Below are 27,509 nucleotides of genomic sequence, written 5' to 3'. Positions count from 1 at the left end.
ACTCACTCTTAAGGCGAGAATCTCTCGTTCCGCGACGTGATTGGCGCAGACCAGAGTCGAGGCGGGCAGCGACTCTTCTATTGGCTGTCTCAGCCGTCAGCAATCGCCGCCCCATGAAACGTCGCTTGCGTCCAGTTTCTATCTTCCTGTGTTACCGCCCTTGGTGGTTGAAACAGTGGAAGGACTGACCCTGGTGTGAGTAAGGAAATAATAGTTATAAAGCGTCTGTTAGCACCAACGGAAGAGAAATTACATTCGAAGAGACCTTTTATTAATGTGCCTGTGGTTGTTTGGAAACAGTGCTTAGGGTAAGTAGCAAATGCGATGGCTTTGGAGTTGCTGTAGGTTGTAGAGCTGCCCAAATCAGACGCACACTGCTGTGTTGGCTGTCTGTGAATGTGGTAATCTAATTGATACTGTGCGCTATGAACGGATAATAAGCTTTTTGAACACCGACACATAATTATTATTGCACAGAAAGGGCTGGCACCGTTAGTGGTTTAATGGTCTGTTTTCAGTGAGAGAGACGATTGAAGTGAAGTAGCGGGAGGCAGTAGGGAGGGAGGAGGAGAGTACTGGACTGAGTCATTTTTCTCTCACATCTCCGCTGAGTGTGTAGGGACGAGGCTGATTTCACATTTTGAATCCGACTGTAGGAAAGATTGCAATGAATTGCTAGAAAGAATTGTTTCCTATTGGTCGGTGTATTACTTGAGTTTACGCCCAAGTAATGGATAATTAAAAGAGTAAACGAGATTAAGTTGAACCATGTTTATGTTATGGGGATTATGTGGGGGCTCCCTCTGCTAGAGATAACGCTTTTGTAAAATGGGCTCACTTTGCAGGGCACAGGTTTGCTTATCGTCCTCACCATTAAATGCAATAGTTCTCGTTGAATAACATATCCCACGCTGATAATTAGGGGTACTGTACGTTTTCCCGGAAATGCGAATCTCTCCTTATCCCCTGTTGAGCGTTATTGCTACAGTTGCAATACAGGAAAACATTTTGTTTCGCTGTGTGCTTCTTGTGTAAAATGTATCCGAGGAGCCTAAGTGAGAACAACCCAGCTTGAAGCGATGGCTTCGAATTGGATGCATCGCTTTTAATGTTAGGCATTTAGTTTGCGGCGCTTTGTGTTGGACGATTTATTTTTACGAGAGCTCTTGTCATTTACGTGGAGTCGCCAGATGTGCCGCTTATAGGTTGTAACGCTACTGCTACACCACAACGCAACATGGACTTCCCCCGCCGCAGCAGGAGCACAGCCTCTACGGCGGTCTCCTCTCATTATTTAAAGATGAGAAGTGAAAGGGTGGTTGAGGCAGTGATCAGATTGCAGTCTCTGAAATCCACACAGAGCTTTATGCAATCAAGGCTCTGTAGACGACCAATGAAAGGCTGCGATCAGTGTTTTTTTGTAGCCGTCCCCTTAATGATATTATCGTAAGGGTGGATGAAAACTACGTGTGCATGTATATATAAATCATAGTTTCGTAAGTCATGCACAGTGTATGATCATGGCGAACGAAACCACGCATGCCTGTTAGAATTGCTGCCTTGGTGCCAGTATGCTTTCTCATACACCTTGTTTGCCCTGCAGCTGATAACGCGCTGGACAGGCGCGGCGCACCGACATTTCTCGACTGTGCGGTTTTTTATAAAATGGGTTAAGGTTGCAACGCGTATGTACCGGTAGTGTCTAACTGGCTAAACCAGTACTATAATATGTTGTTCTATGCCATGATAGCTATCCTAGGTATGTAGTTGTGAATATGACAGGTGTAAAAGTCCTAGTTAATCGTGAACGCACGGTAAAAGTTTAAAGATTTAAGACTTTAAAAGACTACAGACTAAAATATAATTAAAACTGCTGTGCTGCAACTGTTAAAATACCGTTCTGAATGTTTTTTTAAACGTGTTATTAGCTAGTTGAGAATCCATCGGTCCATTTTCAAGCCGCTTAGTCCGATACTGGGTTGAGGGGAGACGGAGCCAATCCCGGCAAGCAACGGGCGCAAGGAGGGATACACCCTAGACAGCACCGCAGGGCCCACATCACACCATGAAGGCATCATTTTCCCAGAAGGCAATAACTCTAACAGTACGGCTTTGGACCGTGGGGCGGAAACCGGGGCCGAAAACCCAAACGTAAACGGAAAATACAAACTTCACGCAGATAGCACCCCAGGAATTGAATCCAAGGCCCCAGCACTGCGAGACAGAATGGCAAACACTGCACCACTAGTGTCCCTCATTAAGAATCATTATTCTTAAGTACTGTATGGAGTAATTTAAGTTAATATTTTTAACACTTCTAAATCAGTTTGGATTTTCAAATCGTAACGCGATACTACAGGACAACAAAGTGTGAAGCAGCTGGTTGTCTGAGATGGTCTTACTTCCTTTATTGTCTCAGATGGAAAATTGCTTTGCAGGAAAGTACAGACACAACACATACACAATATGTAACACAACATGAGTCTTCAAGGTATTTTCTCTAAAGAATCTTTTGTGCAGTTGTGGAAGTGTGCTCAAGGTTAAGATTGCTTCTTGAGAACCTTTATTATTTTGCATGTCCCCTGTTTTGCTTTAAAATAAATATACACTCCTTAAATTCCATCCCCATTATACAAGCTCATAGTCTCTCTCTCACATAGGAATGTTAGAAGCTGAGTCTCATATCGTCCAGCTTAGCCGATGCGAGGTAAAGTCTTTCCTTGATTGTACCTGGTTAGATTCTTGCCTGAACTCGGTAAAGAGGATGGCAGAGATTAACATGTTTCCTTGTGAAATTCATTTAGCTGTTTTTAAACACATGGACTTTCCTTTGTTTTTGTACTGCCATAGATGTAATCTAGTCATAGGGGTACTGTTGCGATTCTTTGCTGAGAGGGCTCTCAGCACAGATGGGGTCAGAGACAGCAGACCTGATGACCTTGTGTGGGACAAGACCTAGACTAATCAGTATGAAACAGCTGAATCCATTTCCTTGCATGTGAAATGATTAATAGTAGAACTCAGATAAACTAAAGCTGGCAGATCCCAATGGCTTTAAATAATACAAATGTGAACAAAATTAGGCAAGCCTAGAATATATATATTTTTTTCTTTTCACGACACTTAACACTCTTCTGCACAGTTTACAGAGACCCTCAGCACAACTAACAAAGATAAGTGATTTCTAAACACCACAGATGCTGAGCTCCACCAGTCTTTTTGACGCTGTATTCCTTTTCTTCACAAGCTTGGGAATCACAGTTCTCAGCTTTGTGGTTGAGCGTAGAGTATTTTCTTGGTATTCTAGAAAGAAAGTTTGGCGGTACTTTGATGAATCTGCCGCATTGTTCGGTGATAAATTCAAAATCTCTTTTCTTTCCTTTCGAGGCTTTAAGTGTTTTTCCGCTAAGTGGTGATGAAAATCAAGTCACTAACAGAAGAAAGACTAAAAGAAGGAATAAAACTGGCAAACTGTAACAATCTGTATGTAAAGATAATATTTAAAGGACCTCTGTTCTGAAAGGCAAAGTGAGGTCCTTGGAGAGGTGGAAATATTAAAGACAGACGTAGCCAAGGATATGGGATCATCCCTTATCTGTTTTCATTATTTTTGGTTTTGTAGACCCTTTGTAACAAAATCCCAAATAACGTTTTATGATTCATAGCATCTCACCTTGATCTTTTGGTCCATTTTAGTATCACTGTCCCCTGTTGAGGAACACTGTTTTCCCTACCTCGGTCTTATTTATTCCGGTTAGGCTTCAAATCCCCTATTGGAGCTTTGATTGGGATATATTACCGCATCATTAAAGAAAAAGAAAAGTTAAAGAAAAGTTTTTTATCCTTGTTTGATGCTTTGTAATTCTTTTAAAAAAATAGAGTGCCTCGGTACAGAGAAGAGGTTAAAAAAGTGACCTTTCACATCCCCTCTGAAGTGATAATGTGCATGTTCCTATCTTGCTTATGAAGTGAACTCAGACAGTTAAATCCCATCTGTGTATTATGGCAATCTAATGTGTGACCTGTAGGTTTCCTATAGGCTGGCTGTAGTGTTTCTAGCTTGTCCGGCCCCTAAAGGACAGAGATACACACATGGGTGTAGCTGGACAGTTGACAAGAGTTCTACTCAACAAGGCTTCTTGAGGGGTTTAAACACATGATCACATACTGTAGCAGCACTGTACCAGCAGTAGAGTTAACTTTTTTTAAATAAACTTACTTGGTCCAAAAAGAGTAAAAACCTTGTCACAGGTTCGGTGCTGGTTTAGTAGTGTCTCTGCTTAGTGATCTTAGCCCGTTAGGGGTTACGGAATCCTGTGCGTTGGCAGTTTTGCAGTTTAACTTTTTACACAGGACAAAGGGATTCAAGTTTGTAAAAAGTCTTAGCATTGTTGTGAGGAAAGTTTAAAGGGTGTTTGAGATGCACAGTGTTGACAAGCTTGGATGTGCAGAATCCCAGATATTTGTGCACCAGTGATTTGATTTCTGCCACACAATGGCAGTGTATTATGTGGCTTGCCTTCAAACTGATCAAACATATTTTAAAACAATTGCAAAAAAATCTTAAAGATCATACCAATGTTGCCTTAGCTGTTATTATCATTAAAGATGGTTACAAATTTAAGATAGCATTTTTGACGAGGTAAATGCTGATATTTGTAAGAGTATTATGTATATTTAAATAGATTAGTCTAATCCATTTCTGGCAGCAGCTACAGGGGAGAGTGGTCCTGTGCTGGCCCAGTGTCAACATGATCAAGTTACTGAGAAGTTTAATGGTCTGAGCTAATTGTTAGAGGTTTCAAAATATGAGCAGTCTTAAGGCCAAGGATTTAGTCACAGGTAGCTAGAGAATGTAAACCTAATGGAAAATAAAAGCTCCCCTGAAAAAATCAGAGGGTTTAACTATTGTAATGGAGTAAGAGCACCATTTGAAAGTTTACTCAAACTCAGAATATGCCCAATCTCAAAAATTTAGCATGATCAACTCTGGATAAGTCTTGGATGGCATCATTTTACTTCATTTAATCATTTTTATATATTTTAAAATAAGACTTGAATTGAACTTGCTTCTACAATGGTAGTAGTATTCAAGCAAGAGGTTATTATTATGTCAGAGAGTGGAACATTTTCTTTTTCCCTTTCAATGTCTGGCCTGAATGTACAGTCACAAGCTACTCAGAAGCTTTTATCATATTCCGTTTTACATATTTTATGGTTCTCCAGAAAGCTGCACAACAGGACTGATTACAGTCTTACATGTAAGCTTAAGAAGCCCTAAGCTATGGGGGAGAGGACAATATTACATAGCATTTGGTATTTTCCATAGATTCTTACAGGTATAGGTTGTAACTAAACAAAGTAGTTGTTTAGTAATAATACATTTTAAGACACCCCATTTACATTTATCTGCAAATTTGTTTTGTTTTTTAGGACAGCTGTTTCAGTTCAGCGTTCAAATTCTTGAGTGGTGTTTTGTTTTTCATTAGCAATCTCACACCGAGATCCCACACAAATATTCGAACCAGATGGTTGTGATTTAGTGGGGAAGTGTAAGAGGAGGATGGGGAGATCTGCTCTCTAGCTCTCGGGACAGGAGAGCTGGTATGCACAAGCCATCCTCAGCGCTGTGTCCTGCGGAAGAGGGCAGGCGTTTCTGCAGTGGAAAACCTGGTTCGGTTCTGTGATGCAAGTAAATCAAAGGGATTGATAAAATGGGTCTTTTATTTTTCAAAGGTGCAAGTTATGGTGTGTTTTGTGCTTGAGCTCTACCTTTTTTAATGCTACACTAAAATACAGTTTCTTTACGTGATGGTTTTACAGATCCACTTGTTTCAATATCTCCAGACTACGCAGCATTTCTGACATTTTGATCTATAGGCTATAGGTGTTCTGCATTCAGGTTCTATGTTATATTGGCAGCAAGCCACTGGTTTTGATCAGCACAGGGAAAATCGAATGACAGGACTTGAATGTCAGGAATGCTCCTGCTTAGAGCACTGATTTGTATTCCATCCAGCATCATAAGGAATTCCCCTTTTTTATCAGGATTCTGTCTGCATTGGTTTAAAATGGATATATGTGTACTGAAATAATTTGCCATTCAGTAATGTGAATTTCTAAGGCTATGCTTGCAAAGCAAGTAACTAAATGTCCTTTTCAAAAAGGTACCCAGAACTATGACATCTCTTTCAGTACAGCACATATAGCTGTTTCACTGTATTAGCATACCAACTACTGTACAGTATTTCACTTTACCCAGTAACTCTCCATTGAGTCATATGCATTCATTATACCTGGTGTTTTGTTGTGTATACCGATGTTCCACAATTATAGCATTTAGTGTTCCAGTGGTCATGACTTTTATTCACCGAATAGTTCTGGTTTCCCCATGCTTTAATGTCTTTAATCCTTTCTTTAACCTTATGTTAAAATACAGTAATCAGAAAAGATCAATTTGAAGAACTAAAATAATTTCAGAATTAGTGAAACCAGAAAGCTACATTGAGTCCTGTTGCGGGCCAGTGCTGTACCATTTCAAGGGTTAAATGAGAAAGTCTGCTTTGTTCAGAGAATAGTTAACATCTGTTGCACGCTGGAACTCTGGAATAACGAGGTAATTGTGTAAACTGTGGTTAGTGGGAGAGGACATTGATGAAGTGCATGCACATTATAACAAACAACTTACGTAAACAATTTGTTTTTATCGTTTTCACATATACTGTACAATAATTTGGTTTTCCTTTTATGGTGTTAATGATCAGAATGCACATTGAAGGAATTAGAGTTTTTGTGCCTCCTTTTGCTTCTGAGGTGTCAGCCCTTTGTAATGATGTGTCTCAAGGCTGCTGCTGAAAATCAGAAATGAGATTTGGTGCACAGTAGCACAGATGCCCCCCATGTACAGCACATTCAAAATGGGCAGTAATAGGCCACATAATATGAAGATTAACAAAGCTTTCTTTATTCAGGCAGCTCATGGGCATGCAGTTTGAATCGGAGGGGGAGAGGACATGTTAATCATGCTTTATGCATACATTTTGGGAGGTTGTTGTTCTCGTCTGGCTTCATTCAGAAAGGTTCAAATGAAGCCCACTGGACAAGAGTGGGTGGTCCAGAGGAAGAAAAATGACAAAAACTGGGCCTTTGGCTTTTACAGAGCTATATGGAGGCTAAAGGTTAACTCAGAACTCAGTGGGGCATTTTCCAGTTTATAGTCTGTTTCATTGGCAATGTGAGGAGGGAAAGAAAGATGGAGAAGAAGGAGCCAAAAGAATGGAAACTGAAGAACTTAATGTAACTCTTTGTTTCCACTTACATAACCTTTCCGATTTTTTTTGTTCATGCTTGCTTGATCAGTGTAAATCGCCCTGGCTGGACACACCGAACCTGAAGACGCCACAGAACCTTGTTTAGTCGACAGACGCAGCGGCCATGGCGTTGCCATTTAAGAAGGACTTGGAAAAGTACAAGGAGATCGACGAGGACGAAATCCTCAACAAGCTCTCAGAGGAAGAGCTCAAGCAACTGGAAAGTGCCCTTGAGGAGCTGGACCCCGAGGTGAGGCCATGGCAGACTGCATGCTTCACAGGGCTGTGCTGGGAGAACCAGGGCTCTCGCATGATTTTAGCAGCACAGTGACTGGCTGTGTCAGTGCATATTATCCCACTACACAGCACAGTCAGACAGACAGCCAGGACTGCTGATGCTTGCATTGCACAACTGAGTAATTAAGGGTCAGTAGCTGTGAGGGGTTAAGACTGGGCTGTGTAGTATCTGGGGGAAACCATTAAAATGTTACGGAGGTGGAAGTTCAGAGTTGTTTTTGAGGGATTGTTGGAAAGTTGTCTCTGACATATATTTCAGTCCGCTGTTTCTCACTCCTGTAGTTATAAGCCTGATTTCTGTTATTCAGTAAATTGGCAGTATGGGTTTTGCCGATTCTAAGAATTTCCACCTCAGCAATGTGTTTGATTGATTTACTGTGTGCAGATTGAAGTTGGAATATTTTTCCTTTTTTTTCTCTCTAGAATGCACTGTTGCCAGCAGGATTGCGACAGAAGGATCAGACCACTAAACAAGACACAGGGCCCTTCAACCGAGAACGCCTCCTTGCCTACCTAGAGAAGGAAGCACTGGAGTATAAGGATAGAGAGGATGTAGTGCCTTTCACAGGAGAGAGGAAAGGTATGGTGGGCAGTGAGGTTCTGTAGGGACAAGTGTCTTTCACTCAGCTATTGTCAGACTGCTGTGCTTTTAATATTGCTAATAATCAGTAGTAGATAATATTGGAAGTAAACTGAGTAGTTGTTAAAAAAAAGCTTATGAAACGTCTGTAGAATATACATGAAAGGATTTGGAAGATGAATGCAAGATTTTTAAAACTTGTTGGGTTAACATTAGATAAAATTGCTGAGAGACGTCTTTTTCGTTGTCGGAAAGCACAGCACACTTTTCCGATTTAGAAATAGCACCATTTTAAATCCTGCTAAAATTTTCTTGGGCACTTCTCTCCATTGGCATAAAAAATAAATATAGGCCCGCTGAAGCAGAGTGTGCAGTAAAACAGTTTCACATCTTTCTTAAATCTGGTATGCGAGTGGTTCATGGATTTTAAAATGATGAAATCATTTATCAAATAATGAAATTTTACTAAGTACAATTTATAATCTAATTAATCTGTTTTGTAAAATTTAATAATATATGTAGTTTTCCTTTTCTTACATATTTGTAAGAAAGGAGCAGTATAAAACAGTGCATGAGCTGAAATTCTGGGGACACTCTGAAAGCACTAGTGTATTCCCTGTCAGCTTTCACAGACAGGTTAAACCAGGATTACAGAGGCTAATAATGGAATTTTAAGCCTTCGTATTACACATGTAGCATCTTAGAAAATCTACCTTTTCACATGAGTGTCTGCTTGACTATTTTTAATTGATCTGATTGTCTTAGATTTTCATGTGTAATTAAAGAAAATAAAAACTGCAGGTGCAGCATTGGAACATAAGCAAGGTTACAGACACGATGAGGGCATTCAGTCTGAAGATCTCACCCAGATGTTTCTTGAAAGAATCCAGTGTATTGTCTTCAACAAACACGGCTGTGAAGCTTGCTCTAGACTTACAAATTCCTTTTCTGTAAAGAAGTACCTTCTATTCTCCTTTTACCCCTGTAATTTCTACTCATGTTTAGGTTCCCAGTAATTTCAAACCCAGCAGTTTAACAACAGCTCTTATTGCTAAAGGTATCTTGCATTATGCAAATTACAGTTCTCAGCCCTCCTGTTCTTTTGTCTTCTAATCAAAGGGTATGTGAATCCCATGTCTGCTGTGCGGTGTCACAGTAAAAGTGTCTTTTGCCTGTTGGCACAGATAGAGACGTGGCTCTGATCAGGGGTTGGGTTTCCTGATTACAACATCAGCAGGGCTTTTGTAGAGCAGTTTTGCCTCTGGTGAGTAGAAAGAGTAATGTGGCTTGTGGGGTGGGGTCAGGTTAGAGTTCATTATAAGGTCTGAGACTTCATACTGCATGTTGACGATGCGCATTGCATCATCATGCACTAAAATGGTGTGAGCTGATTCAGGTGGTATAATACATGGTGTATTCCTGTCAGTAACACCCCAGCAAAAACCGTATAATGCACATTTTCTTAACATGACAAGTGGAAGATTCAATTTTTCTCTGCTGTCTTAATGTTTACAATATTGTTTTTTTATATTTTCATGTTATCTTGTGAATCAATTAATCCTCTTCTGTCTGTTTTCTGACATGCAGGTTATGTGTGTAGCTCATTTCATGGTACGGGAATAATTGTGTTTAGGATTTTGTAGAGATGAAAGAATTAATACATTGTGCAGAAATATGAGTGCATAATGATAAAGGGTCAAACATTTCAGTGTTGTGATAGATCTGTTAAAATAGGCATGTGGAAAATAAATTAAAGCACTTACATGAGCTTTCTGGAATGATATACTGAATAGAAAAACATTGCTGAAATAGGATGAGTGGAAATAGACTTGACTTAAATCCTGCATTGAAAATGAATTGCTGTTAGAAAGGCACTCCTGTTTTTGTCTTGGAATGTAGAGGGAATTGTATTTAAGGGTGGAATGTAGCTCACCAATTGAGTTAGCAAAGTTAAAAATAAACTATTATTCAGTGCTGAAAGTAACAAAAACAGTTCCCTCAAAGATGTATGCTGTAACCTTAGTACTAATTAGTACTAATTCGTCTTTTATGAGAGTTTCCTCGAGTTTCCAAAGGCAAGGCTCTTGGTTGTTTTAAAAGGTGATTTGAAATCTGTAAGTTAAGGAACACTTTTTTTTTGTTAAGCCTGGAGTTTAGCCAAATTCCAAAACCATTAGTATTCATTCTCTGTGATGCAAATAGAAGATGTATTAAATAGTCCTAGAAAGACAAAAACAGAACTTAAAACTTTGATGGATTCTTGGTCTTAATGTGCACATTAAGAGATGGATATATATCTTCTTCCTCAATTAAATGTTTCTGCTTGAAGACTTTAATTCCTACAATGAGCAGTGTCCTTAGCCTTCACAAATGTGTTTATATGACTAAATCATTAGTTTTTGTTTTTAATTGCTGCTTGAAATAAGTCATACATTGTTGCATAGTATGGCCTTTTCTCATGTCTTGTTTTGATATGTATTTTTATATGTACAGTATCTCTACTGTTGTTGAAAAAAGGAAATGCATTTCATTTACTGACTTAAGCCATACAGATGTCAGATATTTAATGAATTGTAATCGTAAAGTCTTGTTGTCTTTCTCTTTCACGCAGGTACAGTACAAACTCAGGTACACTATAGTTGATAGTTTGTGCCTGTATTTGTAAAAATGTTTTTCCTGTTTTCTGTGCTCTTCATCTTACAGAAAGGCCATGCTTTGTAGTACATCTTGCTTTTAGACCACAGTCATGAATTATTAGGAATGCAAGGTTCCATATTTGACTGGGCAGTTCACTACTGAAATTATGCTTGTCAGCAGTGAATGACGCAGAGCTAAAAGGCGCCACGGCATGCTTTTGCTCCTGAGTATAGTGTATTAAACTGCAGTGTCTTCCACAAGCAGGATCAGTGAAACATGTATAAAAAATCTTTAAGAGGCATGTTTTTAAATGGACGCTAAGCTTCTTTAGATAAACACAAGGGTTTTTGAGATTATCACTTACTTGTCAGCAATGGTGGTTTTTGATGTTCGCGTTCATTTGAATGCGGAGTAATGCAGGCTGTCGTGTTGCTGCATTACATAGATTTGCTTAAGAGGACACTCTTCAATACGACCTGACCTTAATCTGCATCTTATGTCCATTAAACAGTGTTGAACTTATTTTGCTGCAAAATGAAGTGGACTTTACTGGAACAGGTCTGGCATTTGAAAGGGAAATATTAGGCTCTCTTACTATCTTATGTGTTGTTGACCAAAGGAGCAACATCAACATGGCAGATTTATGTATTAAATTGGTGTTTTTAGTGACACTCTGGTTCATTTGCCTTTAGTTGGTATTGCATGGAGTTCAAAGATATAGTATAGTACTCTCTTCTTTTTTTCAGTTCTGATCAAAATGTATGAAAAGCTTTTCTGTTGAATGCTGGTGTTGTACGTCTCCTGCGATTTTTACCTCAGAAGTGGGATAACTGCAGTGCCTGATAATCTGTACCCTGTTGTTTTAGTAATCTTCAGATCTTTAGCTGAGAAGAGTTGGCTTTATAAGTGATCATTTCTTTGATTTCCCAAGACTGGAAATTTATTACTGCTGTCTAGACACTTTCCTGACTCTGATCATTAACTTCATGCCTGCTTAGGGCTCGTACAATATAAATCCCAATGATTTTGTTGTGTCCTTTTATGATACATCATGAAAGTCTCTGTCAAACTTTTTACCACTGCTTGTGCTACATGGCAAAATATGTGTGCATTCAGTACATGAAACATTGTGCTGTGCATCAAATTGCTTTGTTGGGTTCTTGCAATGCATGTACAATACTTTACAAAAAACAGGAAAACTACTAATTACCTTCTGATTGCTGGTTTGGAGGCTGTCGGGAAGTGCAAGGTCCCTTAGTGACTCTGCCTCATTAAAGTGTAGGGGACTGCTGTGGGGGAGGAGGGGGTGGGAGAGTGTCTTTTAATATGCTCGCCAAGTTTTGCTGCTGCTGCTGTGATATGGAATTACTGGCTCAGCTGCACAATTATATTTTTTCTTAGCAATACTCTTTGCTTTTACAAAGCTCCCTTCAAACTTATGTAGAACAGACAGTTACTGCGTTGCTTTGGAAGCACTGCTACGGCCATTTACTCTTTCTGATGTCCTGTTCTCTTGGAATTGAATTGAGAACCCCCCCCCCCCTTTTGCTAAGCAGTAAGGGTTTTACTTCACCTTTCTTTCATTTTCACACTTTGATCATAAGCATTCAAAACAGAAAGTATGGCTATAGATAATTGGGTGGGGGCGAAGGATACATCTTTAAAGTCCTTTTAATCTCTCATCTGGCCCCCTTTTAATAAACTTTTAACACGTTTAATGAGTGTGGTCACTTGGAAAAGTCCTGGCTGGACAGCACAATACTGTTTAATCTTTTATTTGAGCTATTCAGGGATGAGACTGTAAGGGGTTTGCAGTAGGTGGAGTTTCTGTAAGGAAACTGTCTATCTACGGTTGTACGAGTTGACGCTGATCTTGAATATCTTCAGTGCTTCAATGCATTGTACTGTAGAACAGCAGTTGGTCGCTGAGGCATGTCATTCAGGCCTCATGGTGGTTTGGCTGGCAGGATGCTCTCCCTAGTATAGTTACTCTTGTATGGTTACTGGGGAAACCCACTAACCTTTTTATATTTACACTCCAAACATTTATTTTCATTCACAGTAGGATCCCAGGGTGACAAACTAAACCATCATATTATGCCACAATGAGTTTTTTGTACTTTATCTGCTGTACACAATTTTTTTTATAAAACAATAGAAATGATATTAAACATTTTTAAGGACAGATCTGTGATTTAGAGTTGATTGGTTAGAGTCCAAGGGTAAAAAAACACCTTACTAAATCTGGCAAAGGGCATTTATGTTATTATGTTATCTGATGGTCTGTAATCAGCTGCAGAATGTGGCAACACCCTCTGTTGTCAACAGCATGAGATCTGGGAGTGGTCCTGAAATGTGGTGCACTATGTACAGGCTAAGAGCTTTAAGAGCACAAAGCTAAATTGTATTGAAGTTCACTCTGTGCTCTCTGTAGACTCTACATCCCGTTTGGTTTAATACCCATAGATCCAGACTATCAAATGCCAAAAACAGACCAAACAAGATTTTGGAATTTTCAGTTGGCAGGTGGGATGAAGTTTTGTCTTATTTAAAGACTTTAATCAGTTAAATGCCTAGATTGTGTTTTGTCACAAAAATTAAATTAAATTAGTATTTACATTTAATAAATACTAGGTCAAAAAAAAAAATCTTTTTTTGTGGAGACTTTATACAGCCTGCCTATGTTGAATGGCTTGTAATTACTAATTAATACATTTTTTCAGAAATATTATATTGTAATAGTATCCTGAGGTAATACGAACCCATTTGTTGAAGGTAGAGCTCAAAAAGATTTCTTTTATTAATATGAGAGCGGTTTTTAGCACCCGTCATGAGTGATTGGGGTTTTTGTCAGGCTGTACTGTTTTTGAGAAATAATAGAGGAAGTTTCCTTCTCTGTGGAAGCACTCTCCGGGGAAAGCACATACTTGTTTTGATACGAGGCAGTGATTTTCACAAAATGTGTACACAGAGGAAACTTGATGTTGTGTGATAAGTTTGCATATCCTGGTTAGCGGGACATTTGTTTTGGGAAAGTGAGGTAATATGTTCCTCAGTGCTACATTGTGTACGTCAGGAATGGAGCTCCTCAGCCTGGAGGGGAGAGAGTTGGCAGGAGAGGAGTGGGATGGCGTTACTGCATGCCAGAGAAGTTAGTCGACAAAGCACTGCTGAGAGTGTGAAATAATGGATGAGCATGGAGAATAGCAACTCTTAACTTTCTTTTTTTGCACGTGCTTTCAATTTAGTAACATCCAGTTTTACATTTCTAAGAATCCTTTTTTGGGGCTTATTTGCCAATGCGCTATGGTTTATCAATTTTTAGGAGGCTAACTTTTGCAAAGAATTGTGAAAAAATGATAAAAAATGCCATTTTTCCCACAGTTATTTTGCTATATGCCGTTCTAACCTGCAATCACCAGTTGAGTGTGTTCATGTCTTGGGTCAAAGCTATAAAACCCCTGAAGCACAGTAGGAGAATGAGTGTAGTCAGACTGTACTGACCCACCGGGCTTTCTTTTACCATGTTTCAGGCTGTGCTGAGATGCATTGTGTCTGCAGGTGTTCTGGGACTTGAAGAGAAAATGTACCTGAGAGATTTGGCCCATTCGGTGGCACTCAGGCAATTGTATGCTGCAGCTTGGAGAATTTTGGGTCACAGTCATCTGGTGACATTACTTGAACCCAGAACATTTGAACCAGAGAACTTGGCCTGCACTCCTTATCAAGTGCCTTTACGAGCTCAAACACTGAGGAAGCCCACAGTCTGTCATCGTGTGAAAATTCTGGCCTGTGTTCAGAGCGGTTTTATAAGTGCTGAATGAACAGGTCGAATGACATTTGCACTGCTTCTCAAGTACATTTAGATCCCGAGAGATTCCAAGGTTTATGTATGTTGCTGTAAAGTACCCTGCTCCCTCCATGCACTGGTTCAGTTTTAGAGTCTTGTAGACAGTACGTTGAGGTCTGTTTTTCAGTATACTACATATACTTTTCCTTTCTTAGAAAAGTGCACTTTTGTTTCCAAAATATGGGAGTGAATCTCTATATATATTGCAGCCTTCTGTGCATGTATTGTGTTGGTTGCTAAGTCGAGCATTACTGTTTAGTCCCTTGGCTTTGTGAATTAATTGCCTGGAAAAAATGGATAATGGAAGAAATGTAGCTCTTTAACTGCTGCTGTACGTAATTATCTGTGCAGTTTAAATGTTAGTTAAAATCCTGCATTCTCTGCATCACCAGAAGTTTCTGTATTCTTTTTTGTATTTTTTGTATTTGTGTTCTTTGTATTGATCACCAGTCGTCCAGTTCTTGGACTTTTCTAATCGCTGTGAATGAGACTTGCATTAAATGATTAGCTAGAAAGTGTACAGGTTCCCCCCCCCCCCCCCCAAAAATTCTTGATAAATACAGAAGTATTGATGCTGTGATTTTTGCCTGTTGTGCTGTTCCAAGAAAGGTCTGGACTCCTTTTCTGGAAACTACTGGAGACATCTAGCCAGCAGCCATATCACCCTGCAACTCACAACTGGCAGCCCACTGAAGCTAAGCAGGTGTGAGCCTGGTCAGTACCTGGATGGGAGACCTCCTGGGAAAACTAAGGTTGCTGCTGGAAGAGGTGTTAGTGGGGCCAGCAGGGGACACTCACCCTGTGGTCCACGTGGGTCCTAATGCCCCAGTATAGTGACGGGGACACTATACCGTAAACAGGCGCCGTCCTTCGGATGAGACGTAAAACCGAGGTCCTGACTCTCTGTGGTCATTTAAAATCCCAGGGTCGAAAAGAGTAGAGGTGTAACCCCGGCATCCTGGCCAAATTTCCCATTGGCCCTTACCAATCATGGCCTCCTAATAATCCCTGTCTATAAATTGGCTTCATTACTCTGCTCTCCTCCCCACTGATAGCTGATGTGTGGTGAGCTGGCGCGCTATGGCTGCCGTCGCAGCCCCATCATCCAGGTGGGGCTGCACATTGGTGGTGGTGAAGGGGAGTCCCCATTACCTGTAAAGCGCTTTGAGTGGAGTGTCCAGAAAAGCGCTATATAAGTGTAAGCAATAATAATAATAATTATTATTATCTAGCTTCCTTTTAGTGTTGAAAGATTTCAGGTAGTGTTTGGTGGTGGCAGTTGATCACTTACAAATGTTCATGTTTGTCTTCACTAGTTAGTGTGAATTTCAGTCTCTTTTCTGCACTGTAAATAGTGATACCCCTCCTCTCGGTGTGCCTAGAATGGTTTGCTTGAATTAACAAAATCACAATACTGAGGTGACAAGCTTCATAATCTGGTTATGGAGTTGCCAATTACTACAGTTTGTTCCACAGAAGAAAAAATCAGCATTAGTTCAGCATTAGCTGTGCTAACCTTTTCAAGTTAATGACCGTGACAGAATTTTACAGCCGGTTTGATTTACATACCCTGAAAGCATTCACTCGTTAAAAACAACTCTGTGACTTGAGATATTTAACAGTGCAGAGAGTGTGTGATGATGAGGGCTGCTTTTACATGGTTTACACTGATGCTGGTAGGCCAGAAATAGTTTCTATACTGAATGTGCGTTTGAAAGCTTTGTTTTTGATACTAATGTATTTTATGCTTTTCTCTCTTTCCATCTGTGGAGTTTCTCTCTGTTCTTGCGCACAAGCAGGACAAAAGGAAAATGTAGGAAATACTCATCCATTACATCGGAGGACAGAAATTGAATTCCTTGAAGGCCTGGTCTCGACTGGGTCTTGTTCCATCATTAAACACTTACACATTGGGTCTAATTAGTTACATATAATTATAAAATAATCTAACGGTAATTATAATAGTCATCTTTAAAAGACCTTAAAACCCTAGGAAGAATGTATATCATGGGTCTAATTAGGAAAATTAAGTAATTGTTTAACTGACTAATCAGGTTGGAACAAAAATCGGAAGATATTAGGCCCTCCAGGAATTGAATTTGAGACCCACGCTATATGCATTTTGCCTAAGATCGAGTTCCTGCAGCTACAGTTGCTGTGGTATAGTCTATGTATACAATGTAACTTCCTCTTTAGATTACTTTTCTCCTGTAATCCTTTTTTATGTAAATACATTGTTTGGATTTTAAATTAATTTAATTACAGTAACCTACTAAACCTGTCACCAGTTTAGAATGTTTTTTTGAGGCAAAAAGGGAAAGTGTCTCTTTAAATATTTGTATATTATTATGTATTGTTGCATATTATAATAAGATGTATTGTCTGCCTACATCAGGTAAAGCATGGGTACCTAAACAAAAGCCAATTGAAACACGCAAAGAGGAGGTAACGACCCTTGACCCGGAACTTGAAGAAGCCCTATCTAGTGCCACTGATACCGAACTGTGTGACCTAGCAGGTAAGAGGGCAGGAGGGCAACACTGCTGGTGCATTGTGGCCTGTATGGGAATCAAAAACCTAATAGATGTTACCACTCCAGAGACACAACTTTATAGAATGATCCTGAGTTAAAGTCACCAAAAGCCTCAACATTTAGTCTTATTCCATTGAACATCTTGAAATGCAACCAGGCACTTTGCACTCTTATTTATAGAGTCTGTTGTCCTGGCACACTACAATGTAGCTGTGTCTTTGCTGCAATTTATTCCCCATTTACCAAAAAACACAAAGGCCATTCAGTCCAAGCCAGTAGCTATAGTGTGGATCCTGCTTCACTCCATGTAAGTGTTTCCTCTCTCCTAATAGCTCACTTTAGAAATAAATTATTTCTCGTCTCCCATAATTCAAAGCTTATAACATTTCAAGGTTCATAGCAAGAAACTTAACCTAGAAAATTTACAGAAATGTTGAAGCATGCAAGCTTTTATTTGCAAAAAAAAATCCAAGGAAAACACTTTTAAAGCAATTGTATCTTTATTGTGTTTTTATGTCTCATAATGTTTTTATAGAATATACAGTATATCAAACTTAAAGCATGAAATATTGAAATTGTTAGTTAATGCTTTAAAATATTTATTACCAGTCTAGTTACGTCTAGTGAAAAGAAATCTGCAGGCAATCACTGCAATTCTCGGTTGCTGTAGTTACCATAGAGATGTCTGCCAGCTTGCACATCTGAAAACTGGGGTCAGTGTTCAGGTCACCAGACAGACCGGGGTGGTTTAAGATTTTGAGAATAAGTTTGGAAATTGTTAATCACACAGCCGTTTTATTTTGATTGATTGTTTTTAAGCTATTCTTGGAGTGCATACACTGGTGACAAGCACTCAAAGCTATGATGGAAGTAGCAGTACAGAAGGCTACAACAGTAAGTAAAAGTTTTAACATCATACTTGTGAGAAATGGGTTCCATTTAACTACAGTAATGGAATTTAATTTTTGGCTACAGGGCTTTACTGTTCTGGTTCTAAAAATGTACAAACAGTGGTTTAGATTTATTGCACTAAAGCCTTGTGAACATGCAGCTGAGCCTTTGTTGACTGTTTTATAGACGTCATTAAAGGCGAAAAAGTCAAACCTGTCTTTGACGAACCACCTAATCCTACCAACGTTGAAGAGACCTTGCAGAGGATAAAATCCAATGATCCAACTCTGTCAGAGGTGAATCTGAACAACATCAAGGTATGCCTCTCTCTCTCTCTACAAATGCCTGATTGTATTTAAATCCGGAAGGAAAACTGAATGTCAACGTTGATGGCTTCCATTTAGTTTTGGGGAGTTTCGTGTTGTTGAGGGAAGCATAAAATCTGCCATTTCCGAATGTGAAAACTGGGACTGAAATGTTGTGTCCGCACGCTTTCAGAATATTCCCATCCCAACGCTGAAGGATTTCGCAAAGACCATGGAGAAGAACACGTGTGTGAAGAAGTTCAGCCTGGCAGCGACGAGAAGCAACGACCCGATAGCTGTTGTAAGTGTCTTTTCAGAGAAGCGGTTTAGCAGGGATTCTTTCTGGAATGCCGTTTATATTTACCTTGACCTGCAAAGTGGGTGAAACTGAATTCTCTGGATACAAAAGAGCTCCTTGTACTTAGCAGGAGTTATGTATGCTCAGGACCAAGTTAATTTCTATTGGGTTTTCTTGTTTTCCATCTCTCTGTCTTGTTTTTTACCAAAATTATGTTACTGTTGTGGTGCTTTCTATTTTTTTGCACTTACAGTACGCTTTGATATGAAAGATATAATGGTAGCAATAGTAGTTCATAACAATTAGTAACGGTCAGAAGAGTTCGTTTATGTTTTGACATTTTCCAGGTACAGAATTGAATTGTTTTATGCATATATTACACAGGACGTAAGTGTTGATGTATGTGTTTATTCCCTGTTTAAACAAACATAATTGTTTCAGATCTTGTTACAAATGTTTTTAAAACAATTCTTTGTGTTTTAATTTTTAAAGAAAATGAAAGGAATTTCATACTTGGGGAGACTGTTCCCAATGCAACAATACTGTTTATATAGAGAAATGGAAACAAATGAGCACATTGTACTGACTAGCCACTTCTCATATGTGGCTGTACTGAATCTCTTTTTACAATCTCTCCAAGGCATTTGCAGATATGTTAAGAGAAAACAAGACACTGAAAGCTCTGAACCTGGAATCCAATTTCATCACTGGGACTGGAATTCAGGCTCTAGTAGGTGCCTTAAGGGACAATGACACATTGACAGAAATAAAGATTGATAATCAGGTAAGAATAAACCCAGTGTATGCACAGCTCTCAATCTTTAGATAAGAACAAACTTAAGCCCCTAGTTACAGATCTTAAAACTACAGCAGTTCATCTGGACTCTTTGAGAGTGGTGTCTATCAAGGGTGGAATTAAAGCAATTTAAACATCTTTTTTCAAATTTATTTTTCATGTGAATTGTGTCCACTAAAAATAAAATGAATTCTGTTTTGTTTAATTACTTGTTTTTCATGCCTTTCTATTATAAAGTCCACATTTGTATTTTCATGCTGTATTTGAAACTCCCTCATGTATTAAATGTAATTAATATTTATGTCAGTGGTTCCTCCTCTTACATTCGTCTTTTCAATTGGGAGTTAAGTTATAGTGCGTCAACTAACGTTAGTGGTAGAATACAAACAACTGTCTTTATCATTGACCTGAGACAAATCTACTAAATTTGAACTTAAACTTCTGAACTCCGTTTCTAAGTTTTTTTTGTTTCACATGTTCAGTAACAATCGTTTTCAAAGTTCCGGAGTTGGCTTCCACCTCAAAACTGCAGCAGAGATGAATGATCTCTTTCTTTCTCTGTCAATTGATAAAACAGAGGCAGCAGCTGGGTGCCACAGTGGAAATGGAAATAGCCAAGATGCTGGAAGACAACACGAGTATCCTGAAGTTTGGATACCACTTCACACAGCAGGGGCCTAGGGCCAGAGCTGCAGCAGCAATCACAAAGAACAATGACCTAGGTGAGAACAGTGACCCATGCTTTACAGCTGGCTGGGCAGTGTCTTGTTCTAATCGGTTTTAAAAAGTATTTTTATATGAAAAGGATTACTTTAAAAGTTGTGCATACTTAACATAGTTTTGTTATCCTGAAGAATAAATCAAAGACTTCTATACTACAGAAATCTTCTTAGATCTAGAAGGCATCTCTTGTATTAGGTGTAAGTCTGTTTACATGTTTGTTAAATAAACACTTTGGGTCTAAAGGTCAGAGACGTGGCAATCAATGGTCTCTTCACAGACAGAAAAATAGATTGTTTCAAAATATGTGAAATGTGAGTTGAAACAGAGTTATCTGTGATTTTCTTTGGTACAGACATTCTTTTACTTAGTAGTAATCATGTGACCATCTTTACATGTGTCCTTATTCTTAGATGAGCATCATTTATCCATGAAGGTTCTGTTGAATTAGAATTGAATTTTTGTGATGTAAATGATGAAAAATGCTGTACTCTCTTGTGCTTTTTTGTTCTCTATTCCTTGTGCTTTTGGTCTTTTATTCTTTTCTTTTTTCCATTCATGTTTTTGTGTTTTGAAATATTTCTTTGTTTCCTTCAACCAAGCTGTTCAGCTTTTCACCCCTAAAGTGCTCTGGAGTGAGAGGCTATGTCATTGTACAGACTCCCTCCCACCTGTCCAGCTGTGAGTCTGCACAACCCACACCTGGCCTTAAGCCTGCCATCCAGGGTTGTGTGTAAAGCTGCCAAAAATGACAGTTTATCTGTAAGGTCTAAGTTCCTTTTCAATTCTCTCTGAGTATGTTTCTTACATGTCTAATAAGCAACAGGTTTGCTTTTTGAGTGTGCTGTCTAACAGCATGCGATGTGTTCACAGGAATGCACAGTGGCTAGAGTCTGTAGAGAACTCTTCTAACCCATTGATAAACCAGCATGTTGCTCTTGTTCTTGAAGTAGTTCTACAATACTGTGTGCAGTGTGACAGTAGTTCTTGTTGATGTTCTTATTTATATGCTATAACTGCAACCTTTCAGATATTAGCCATTTCTTATAGTATTTCAGATGGGAAGTTGTGTGCAGCCTGACTTCAAACCTCAGAATGTTTCAAACTTCTCAGTTCATGCAAAATCACTGTTTCGTAAGAGTGGGTTTAAAAACAGTTGTTTATGAGTATCCTATTAGTTTCAGACCACAGGCATATGTTAGGTGATCCTAAAGCAATAAACTAGTGCTACTTGGCATTCAGACTAGTCTTGGATAGATTAATTTCAGTGTCAAATCTAGTCATTAACCCACCTATTAATAGAATTTTTTTTTAAAGTGACAGCTTTTTGAAGACTTTCATGTTTTGTACTTGATTCAGAAAAAAATTTAATATGGATCATTGAAGCATACACTGATGAAATGTTTGTAAGAGGAGCTTATTTATCTTAAATGATAAAGCATTCAAGTTTCTTATGTGTTAACCTCTAGCTCTTTTGTTTAGTTCGCAGAAGGCGAGTGGAGGGAGATGTCTAAACGTGGATTGTTCGCCTGCCAAATGCCACATTGCATCTTGTGGAATTATTACAGCTCTACTGCAAAGTCTTGTGCCAAACCTCCGGGGCAAGGCATCCTCAGAGAACACCTGTCTGGGTTGAAGGGAAATGACTGGAATAGCCCTCTCCTATAATACAGCAGTTATTTTTAGTCTAGTAAATTGTTTAAGTATTTTTTTTCTTTCATAACACGTCTCGAATAGCACCCACCTTTTTAAACTGTGCTTATAAAATAAAATGCTAGGAATTATAATGAGTAGTGATTTGGAATTTTGCACAACTTTTTTTCTAGGTATTGAAAACATTGTAGAAATATTCTAAAATCCTTGCTTGAGGAGAAGCACCAGGTGGCGGTTTAGACTGGTCAGACTCCTTGGGGTGTTCTTAACCATTACCTTGTTATTGTTAAAACTCATTTTGTATGTTACATTGCATAGGGATTTTTTTCTGTATTTGTTTTTATATAATGTAATTAAGGTGCATCATTCCATATCTTAAGTGGACACTCCCTTTTTTAAGTGTATGATACTTAAAGGTTCAACCTGTATTCATGTGCAAGGCTTTTGGTATGCAGCTAGACCTTTAAAGACCTTAAGGTAGTGTTGTATTGATTTGCTTATTATGACTTTGAAGTTTGTCATTATCAGCAGTAAGAATGGGCACAGACTGGAGGCTGTTTACTGTTTGGAGTCACAGGCAAAGGAGGGTTTGCATGGAGCCACACTGTATGTTTTTACACCCCCCCCACACACACACTTCATCAGGGCAGTTGACAGTCCATGACTTCTTTCAACTCTCTGAAGCATGGAGCTGATGATAAAAAGGGAGCTGAATGGGACCTTGCAAGCATAACACTTTGTAAACGTGTATGTCAGCAGCACAGGGACGAAGCATACTGATTATCATCTGTTAGCTTAAGCATGGTACATTTATGTGGTTTCATTCTCTTACTCCAATTTCAAGTTTATTGGTAGTGGTAGGTAATACATCACATGTAATATCCATCTGAGCACCATTGCATAGAGTGAAAGCATTGGGTTTCTTTACCAAAAATGTTTTAGATACACCATCGATGTGGTAAATGTTTTTATTTTGCTCTAACTGAGTTTTTTCTTCTGTGAGAAAAGGGAACTTGCAAAACAGCCTACTGATGGACTTCAAAACCCCCACTGTTTCAACACCCTTTTAGTATGAAACTTGATTCTTAATCTTTTACCGTACTTGTGATTTTCTAATATACTGTTAAAAGTCATAATTTTTCAGATAATATGCCAAAGACAGCTATTAATGATATTCAGTTTGCATTGCTTTATTTGATGCATTTCAGATTGCTGAGTTATAGATTAAAAACAAAAAAGGAAAGTTTTTTTAACCTCAATCCATTTTATTAAAAGCCATTTGAAGATACATGGGGATATGTCCAAGTCCAATAGTAAATGTGTACAGTATCACCTTAAACAAAGTCAATATAATTTTCCACTCTGGTACCGAGTAACCCATTATATAGAACTCCAGCAGTGAAATATTGTAGAGTACATAAGAATAGCAGCATGCTGTTAGCTATAAATTGACTGGATTTATGCAGGGAATATTTGCATGCTTTAAATGTGAAGGCTTGGCCAATTCTCCGTTGGTACTTTTCCATGTGATGTTTGTATAATATGTGTGGAAAGATAGCTCTGATATGTAATGACCTGTATTTGGGACAGTCATTTAAACCACCTCCAGTTCTTTAGAAATTGAATTCTGGTTTATAATTGCACAGTGGCCTTGAAAAGAATAAACTTATTTTCTGAAGCAGTTAGCCAAGTTATACAAGAACTTACATAGAGTGTGTGCAGTAATAGTATGATAAAAATGTTATTGAAAGCATTATTTTAACGAAAAGAAGGAAATTATTAAATCTGTGCAAAACTCTCCTGCTCTGTGAATATTCTATGACCTTTTGGTGTGTACTGTAGATGTTCCTTTTAAACTTAAGTACCTTCCCACAGCAATGTTATTCTCATGTAAAATACTAGATGTGTGTCTTAAGTTACAAACTGCTGAAATAACAAATAATGTACTTAAATACTACAGGTTTGAACTCAAGAAAAGGAAATATTATGTACTGTTATTTACTGCATAGCTCAGTGGCACTATACTGTGTAAAACATGCGCAACAATAAATGTTTTTACATATCGCTTTTGTGATTTTCCCATTCTTTATAATGTTTGTTAGTGTCCTGCATACAAATGGGGATGTTATTTCGCATTAGATGATTTTTTTTCTTGTCTCGGAATATATGAATACAGCAATTGCTCGTTATTTATCAATGTTAGAGAGCAGATGTTACTGTAGAATGCACCTGATTCTATCTGTGTGATACAATATGATTACAGAATTATCTCAGGAATTTCAAGAACGGGGTGGCATGGTGGTGTAGCAGTTAGTGATGCTGGCTTTCCAGCTCTTGCTTTCTGGACTGAAGTGCCTTCTGGATGGATTTTCAATGCTACCTCTGGTTGCTGGTTGTTTCAGTTCCCTCATACCTTCCAGTGAATGCTGGACATCAATGCAATGTCCAGGCCCCAATTTGCTGCAACCCTTAAAAGCCACCAGCTTGGAACTAAATATCAATAAGCACTGTTTATTTCCTTGAACTATTTACGGGATTGAACAACATATGATTGCTTAAATATCCATCCCGCAAAAGCAACAGGTATTTCATGCTCTTGTGCAATACCAAAATGGATCGCATAATCAGTCCTGGAGATGTACCTCCAATTGTGTTTAAAAGCTTTGAAGCACATCTGTTTTATCAACGCAAAGGGGAAAAGGTTTGTGTGGAGACTGTAGTTATACCAGTCCTTGTATGTCCTTGAATTTGCAGGTGGCTTCTTAATCAGAGACAGTTTCTGTATTTGTTTTAAATGCCTGTTATATGATGTAATTGAAATCCATCCCATTTTCAATTCTGTTTGTAGCCAGGGCATGCGTTCAGCTTCATTAATAAATGCAAATGTCCATGAGAACATTTAAGTTATTACCAACTTGATTAAAACCATAAGATTCAGCAATTCACATTAGTGACCTTTCGAAAATCTTTGGCAGTATATATTAAAACAAATCCCTGAAGGTCTGTTTCCTGACAGTGAACTTTTGTTTTTTTTTCTGCTTCCTTTGGAACTGGAAAAGCGGATTGATTTGAAGCATTGTAAAAGACTGGTGTTTTCTTTTAGTTTTTGGTAGTTTGGTTTTTCCTGTGGCATTTATGGGGTTGGGCTTCTATAAGGCTGGAAGCAAGATTTATTATCCTCCACTGAATACAGCATTTATTTGGTTTGCAAGAAGCGGCAGTTTTTCTCCCCAACTTCAGACTGCTGCTGTGGAGAAAAATACTGAAGGAACTGGGGGGGGTTCCTTTCATCCTGGAGGTCTTTTGTGTTTATCTGATGGACTGCTTGCACTGCCTGGATACTATGTCACTGGTTCACTTCATGAGCAGAGTGAGTGTAATACTGGTCCTTTATGCTGTGAACATAAGGTTAGAAACAAGAGGAGGCCATTTGGTCCATCTAGCCTGTTTGATAGTAGTTAATTGATCCAAAGATCTCATCTACCCCTTTCTTGAAAGAAATGAGGATATCGGTCTCACAAACGTGGCTGGGTAGCTTGTTCCATACTCCGAGAACCTGCAGGTGAAAACTGGGCCAAGTGTTTGAGGTAAACAAGGGAACCCTCAGAAGTAAAACCTGTATTTAATGTCAAATAAAACCCTCAGGCCTGACAGAGGTCAAGGGTGATTTTAACACTTCACACTCACACCAAGGCCCTTGGACATTAATTCATAACTTTTTGTGAGATCTTACATATTGTTCCTATATGTTTTCTTATAAACGCAGAAGTTCTGAGCCTGAGGCAACATGTCCTGTCACCTCAAAGTAATAAATGACATTTTCGCCATTTCGTTGTGTACTAGCTGTACAGAGCGTGTCTTGACAGGTCACACCTCTTCCTCTGAAGGTGTCCTGAGTCAGCACAGATGACTAGGAACAGACAGGACAACACCTGTCTGGCAGAAAATTACCAGACTGTGTAATCATGACCCATCTCTCAAAGCTGAATGAGGTAAGCTTTGTCTGTAGTGCAGTAATGGGCAAGTTTAAATTGGATCTGGAGCACTGGTTAACACAGACAGTGTGAAAATGAAACACCATGGCCTGGTAACTTCTGTCTGCACCAATGAAATTCCAGCAGACCCCAAGAAAAGGTGGGGGATATCTTCTGGGAGGAAAAGAACCTGCCAAATATCCTCTCCTACAGCCTCTTCTGCCCAGCACCTTTATTGCTAGTAGCAATAATTCTTGATTAAATCTTTTTTTTACCCAAGACTGCAGTATTTAAATCTTTCAGATGAAGAGGTGAACAGATTATTACAGTCACAGAAGTGCATGGGTGTTGAATGCTGAAGTGGTGTTTGAATGCTGTATTTCCAAAGAGCCAGAGTGGATCCTGACATCTAGGAGATGAGGCTAAATCGTTAAATCCTGTTTCCTGGAGCAGTAATGGGAATTGGATAATAAAGTGCTTGAAAGCATGCAAAGGCCGGACCCTGACTCAGAGCATTGAGTGAATCTGAATATTCTCTGCAAATGTCCACTGTCCACAATAATTACTTTAAAATCGATTTTGAAATGTCAGAGTGGTCTGCTACTTTAATTTATGTGAGAAAGTATTGGAAGGTGGTACCAGAGATCATAGCTGAAACCTGTACTGGACAGTTATTCCTTAAAATCAGACTGAAATTTTTTCTAGGAGGTTTTGCTGGAAATAGAAAATTTGTTTTTTTTAAGTACATTTCATAGTCACGAATGGGGAATCCAATAACAGATGAAAATGAATTTTATATAGTAAGCAGTTTAATCAAAAACAGTCCAGCGTACTTGAAAATCCAATGACTATAATGAAAAGCATGAGCAGTGCTGCGTGGTAGTGAATGTACACAAAACAAACCTCCTTGTGCAACAGTCCCAGGTCACTGAACTGTAGGTACAGTGCTTCTTTGTCTCTTTCTGGGGACTAATCTCAGAACCCACGGAGTCTGCAGAGACTTGATGTGATTTAAGACACGTTTTGAAGCAGTATCATACCTAACCCTGCCGTAAAACTGCTCAACCAAATCAATTACCTTATTTTACAGGACTTTCGAAGCGGAAACAAAATGCCTTAACTTCTGAACGTTTATCCAAGACAAGTACCGCTCACCCGTCAACTGCTGAATTATGTTTTACGTATTTAGTTAAACCTTTTAACATAAACCAGCCTTGTTAAAGTGTTTTTTGTCCCATGTAGTAGGTTATTTAATCTTAAATGTATTTTATTTATTACTTAGGTGCTAAATAACCTGCAACTTCGCTGACTTTTTCCCCAAAGAATCATAGACCTGTTCAGATATATTTGGCTGAAGAAGTTGTTAGTTATTTTTTGTTTATTGAAAAAGCATTCCAAATTCCTAATCGGTTACAGATGCATTGAAATGCCCCCTGCTGTCCATATGTTGCAGATAATGTTTGGCAGTTTCACGACAGATGTTTATACCCAGTTATTCTGCTCCTGCAACCACGCTTGTGTTTGGTTATGTTAGTAATAATAGCAGTGTTTTAGAGCCGCACTGTGGTCTGAAAGCTCCAGTACAGTATTTACATGGAATTATAGTTCTTCTAGAAATAATCAATCCTGATTGGAAATTCTTGGCCGAGTAAAACGAAAGCATTA

At 38.8% G+C, this 27,509-nt stretch overlaps 1 protein-coding gene across 2 annotated transcripts; it reads left to right on the top strand.

The window, feature by feature from the left end:
- Positions 1 to 115: 115 nt before the first annotated feature.
- Positions 116 to 23,933, top strand: tmod2 (tropomodulin 2). 2 transcript variants are annotated; one of them, XM_088922427.1, is made up of 10 exons: positions 116 to 308; positions 7,360 to 7,560; positions 8,031 to 8,187; positions 17,070 to 17,192; positions 18,027 to 18,101; positions 18,285 to 18,415; positions 18,597 to 18,704; positions 19,342 to 19,485; positions 20,075 to 20,219; positions 21,700 to 23,933. In XM_088922427.1, the coding sequence occupies exons 2-10, from the start codon at positions 7,435 to 7,437 to the stop codon at positions 21,729 to 21,731; spliced, it is 1,041 nt and encodes a 346-aa protein (XP_088778553.1). In that variant the 5' UTR covers positions 116 to 308; positions 7,360 to 7,434; the 3' UTR covers positions 21,732 to 23,933. The 2 variants fall into 2 exon arrangements, with proteins under 2 accessions (XP_088778553.1, XP_088778552.1); XM_088922426.1 differs by having other exon boundaries at positions 136 to 308; positions 20,820 to 23,933.
- The last annotated feature ends 3,576 nt before the right edge of the window (positions 23,934 to 27,509 follow it).

This window comes from Atractosteus spatula, chromosome 7 (genome assembly GCF_055471065.1).
Source record: "Atractosteus spatula isolate fAtrSpa1 chromosome 7, fAtrSpa1.hap1, whole genome shotgun sequence".
In the NCBI taxonomy this organism is placed as follows: domain Eukaryota; kingdom Metazoa; phylum Chordata; class Actinopteri; order Semionotiformes; family Lepisosteidae; genus Atractosteus; species Atractosteus spatula.
The sequence above is the reverse complement of the archived record's forward strand: the minus strand, read 5'-3'. Positions and strand labels throughout refer to the sequence as shown.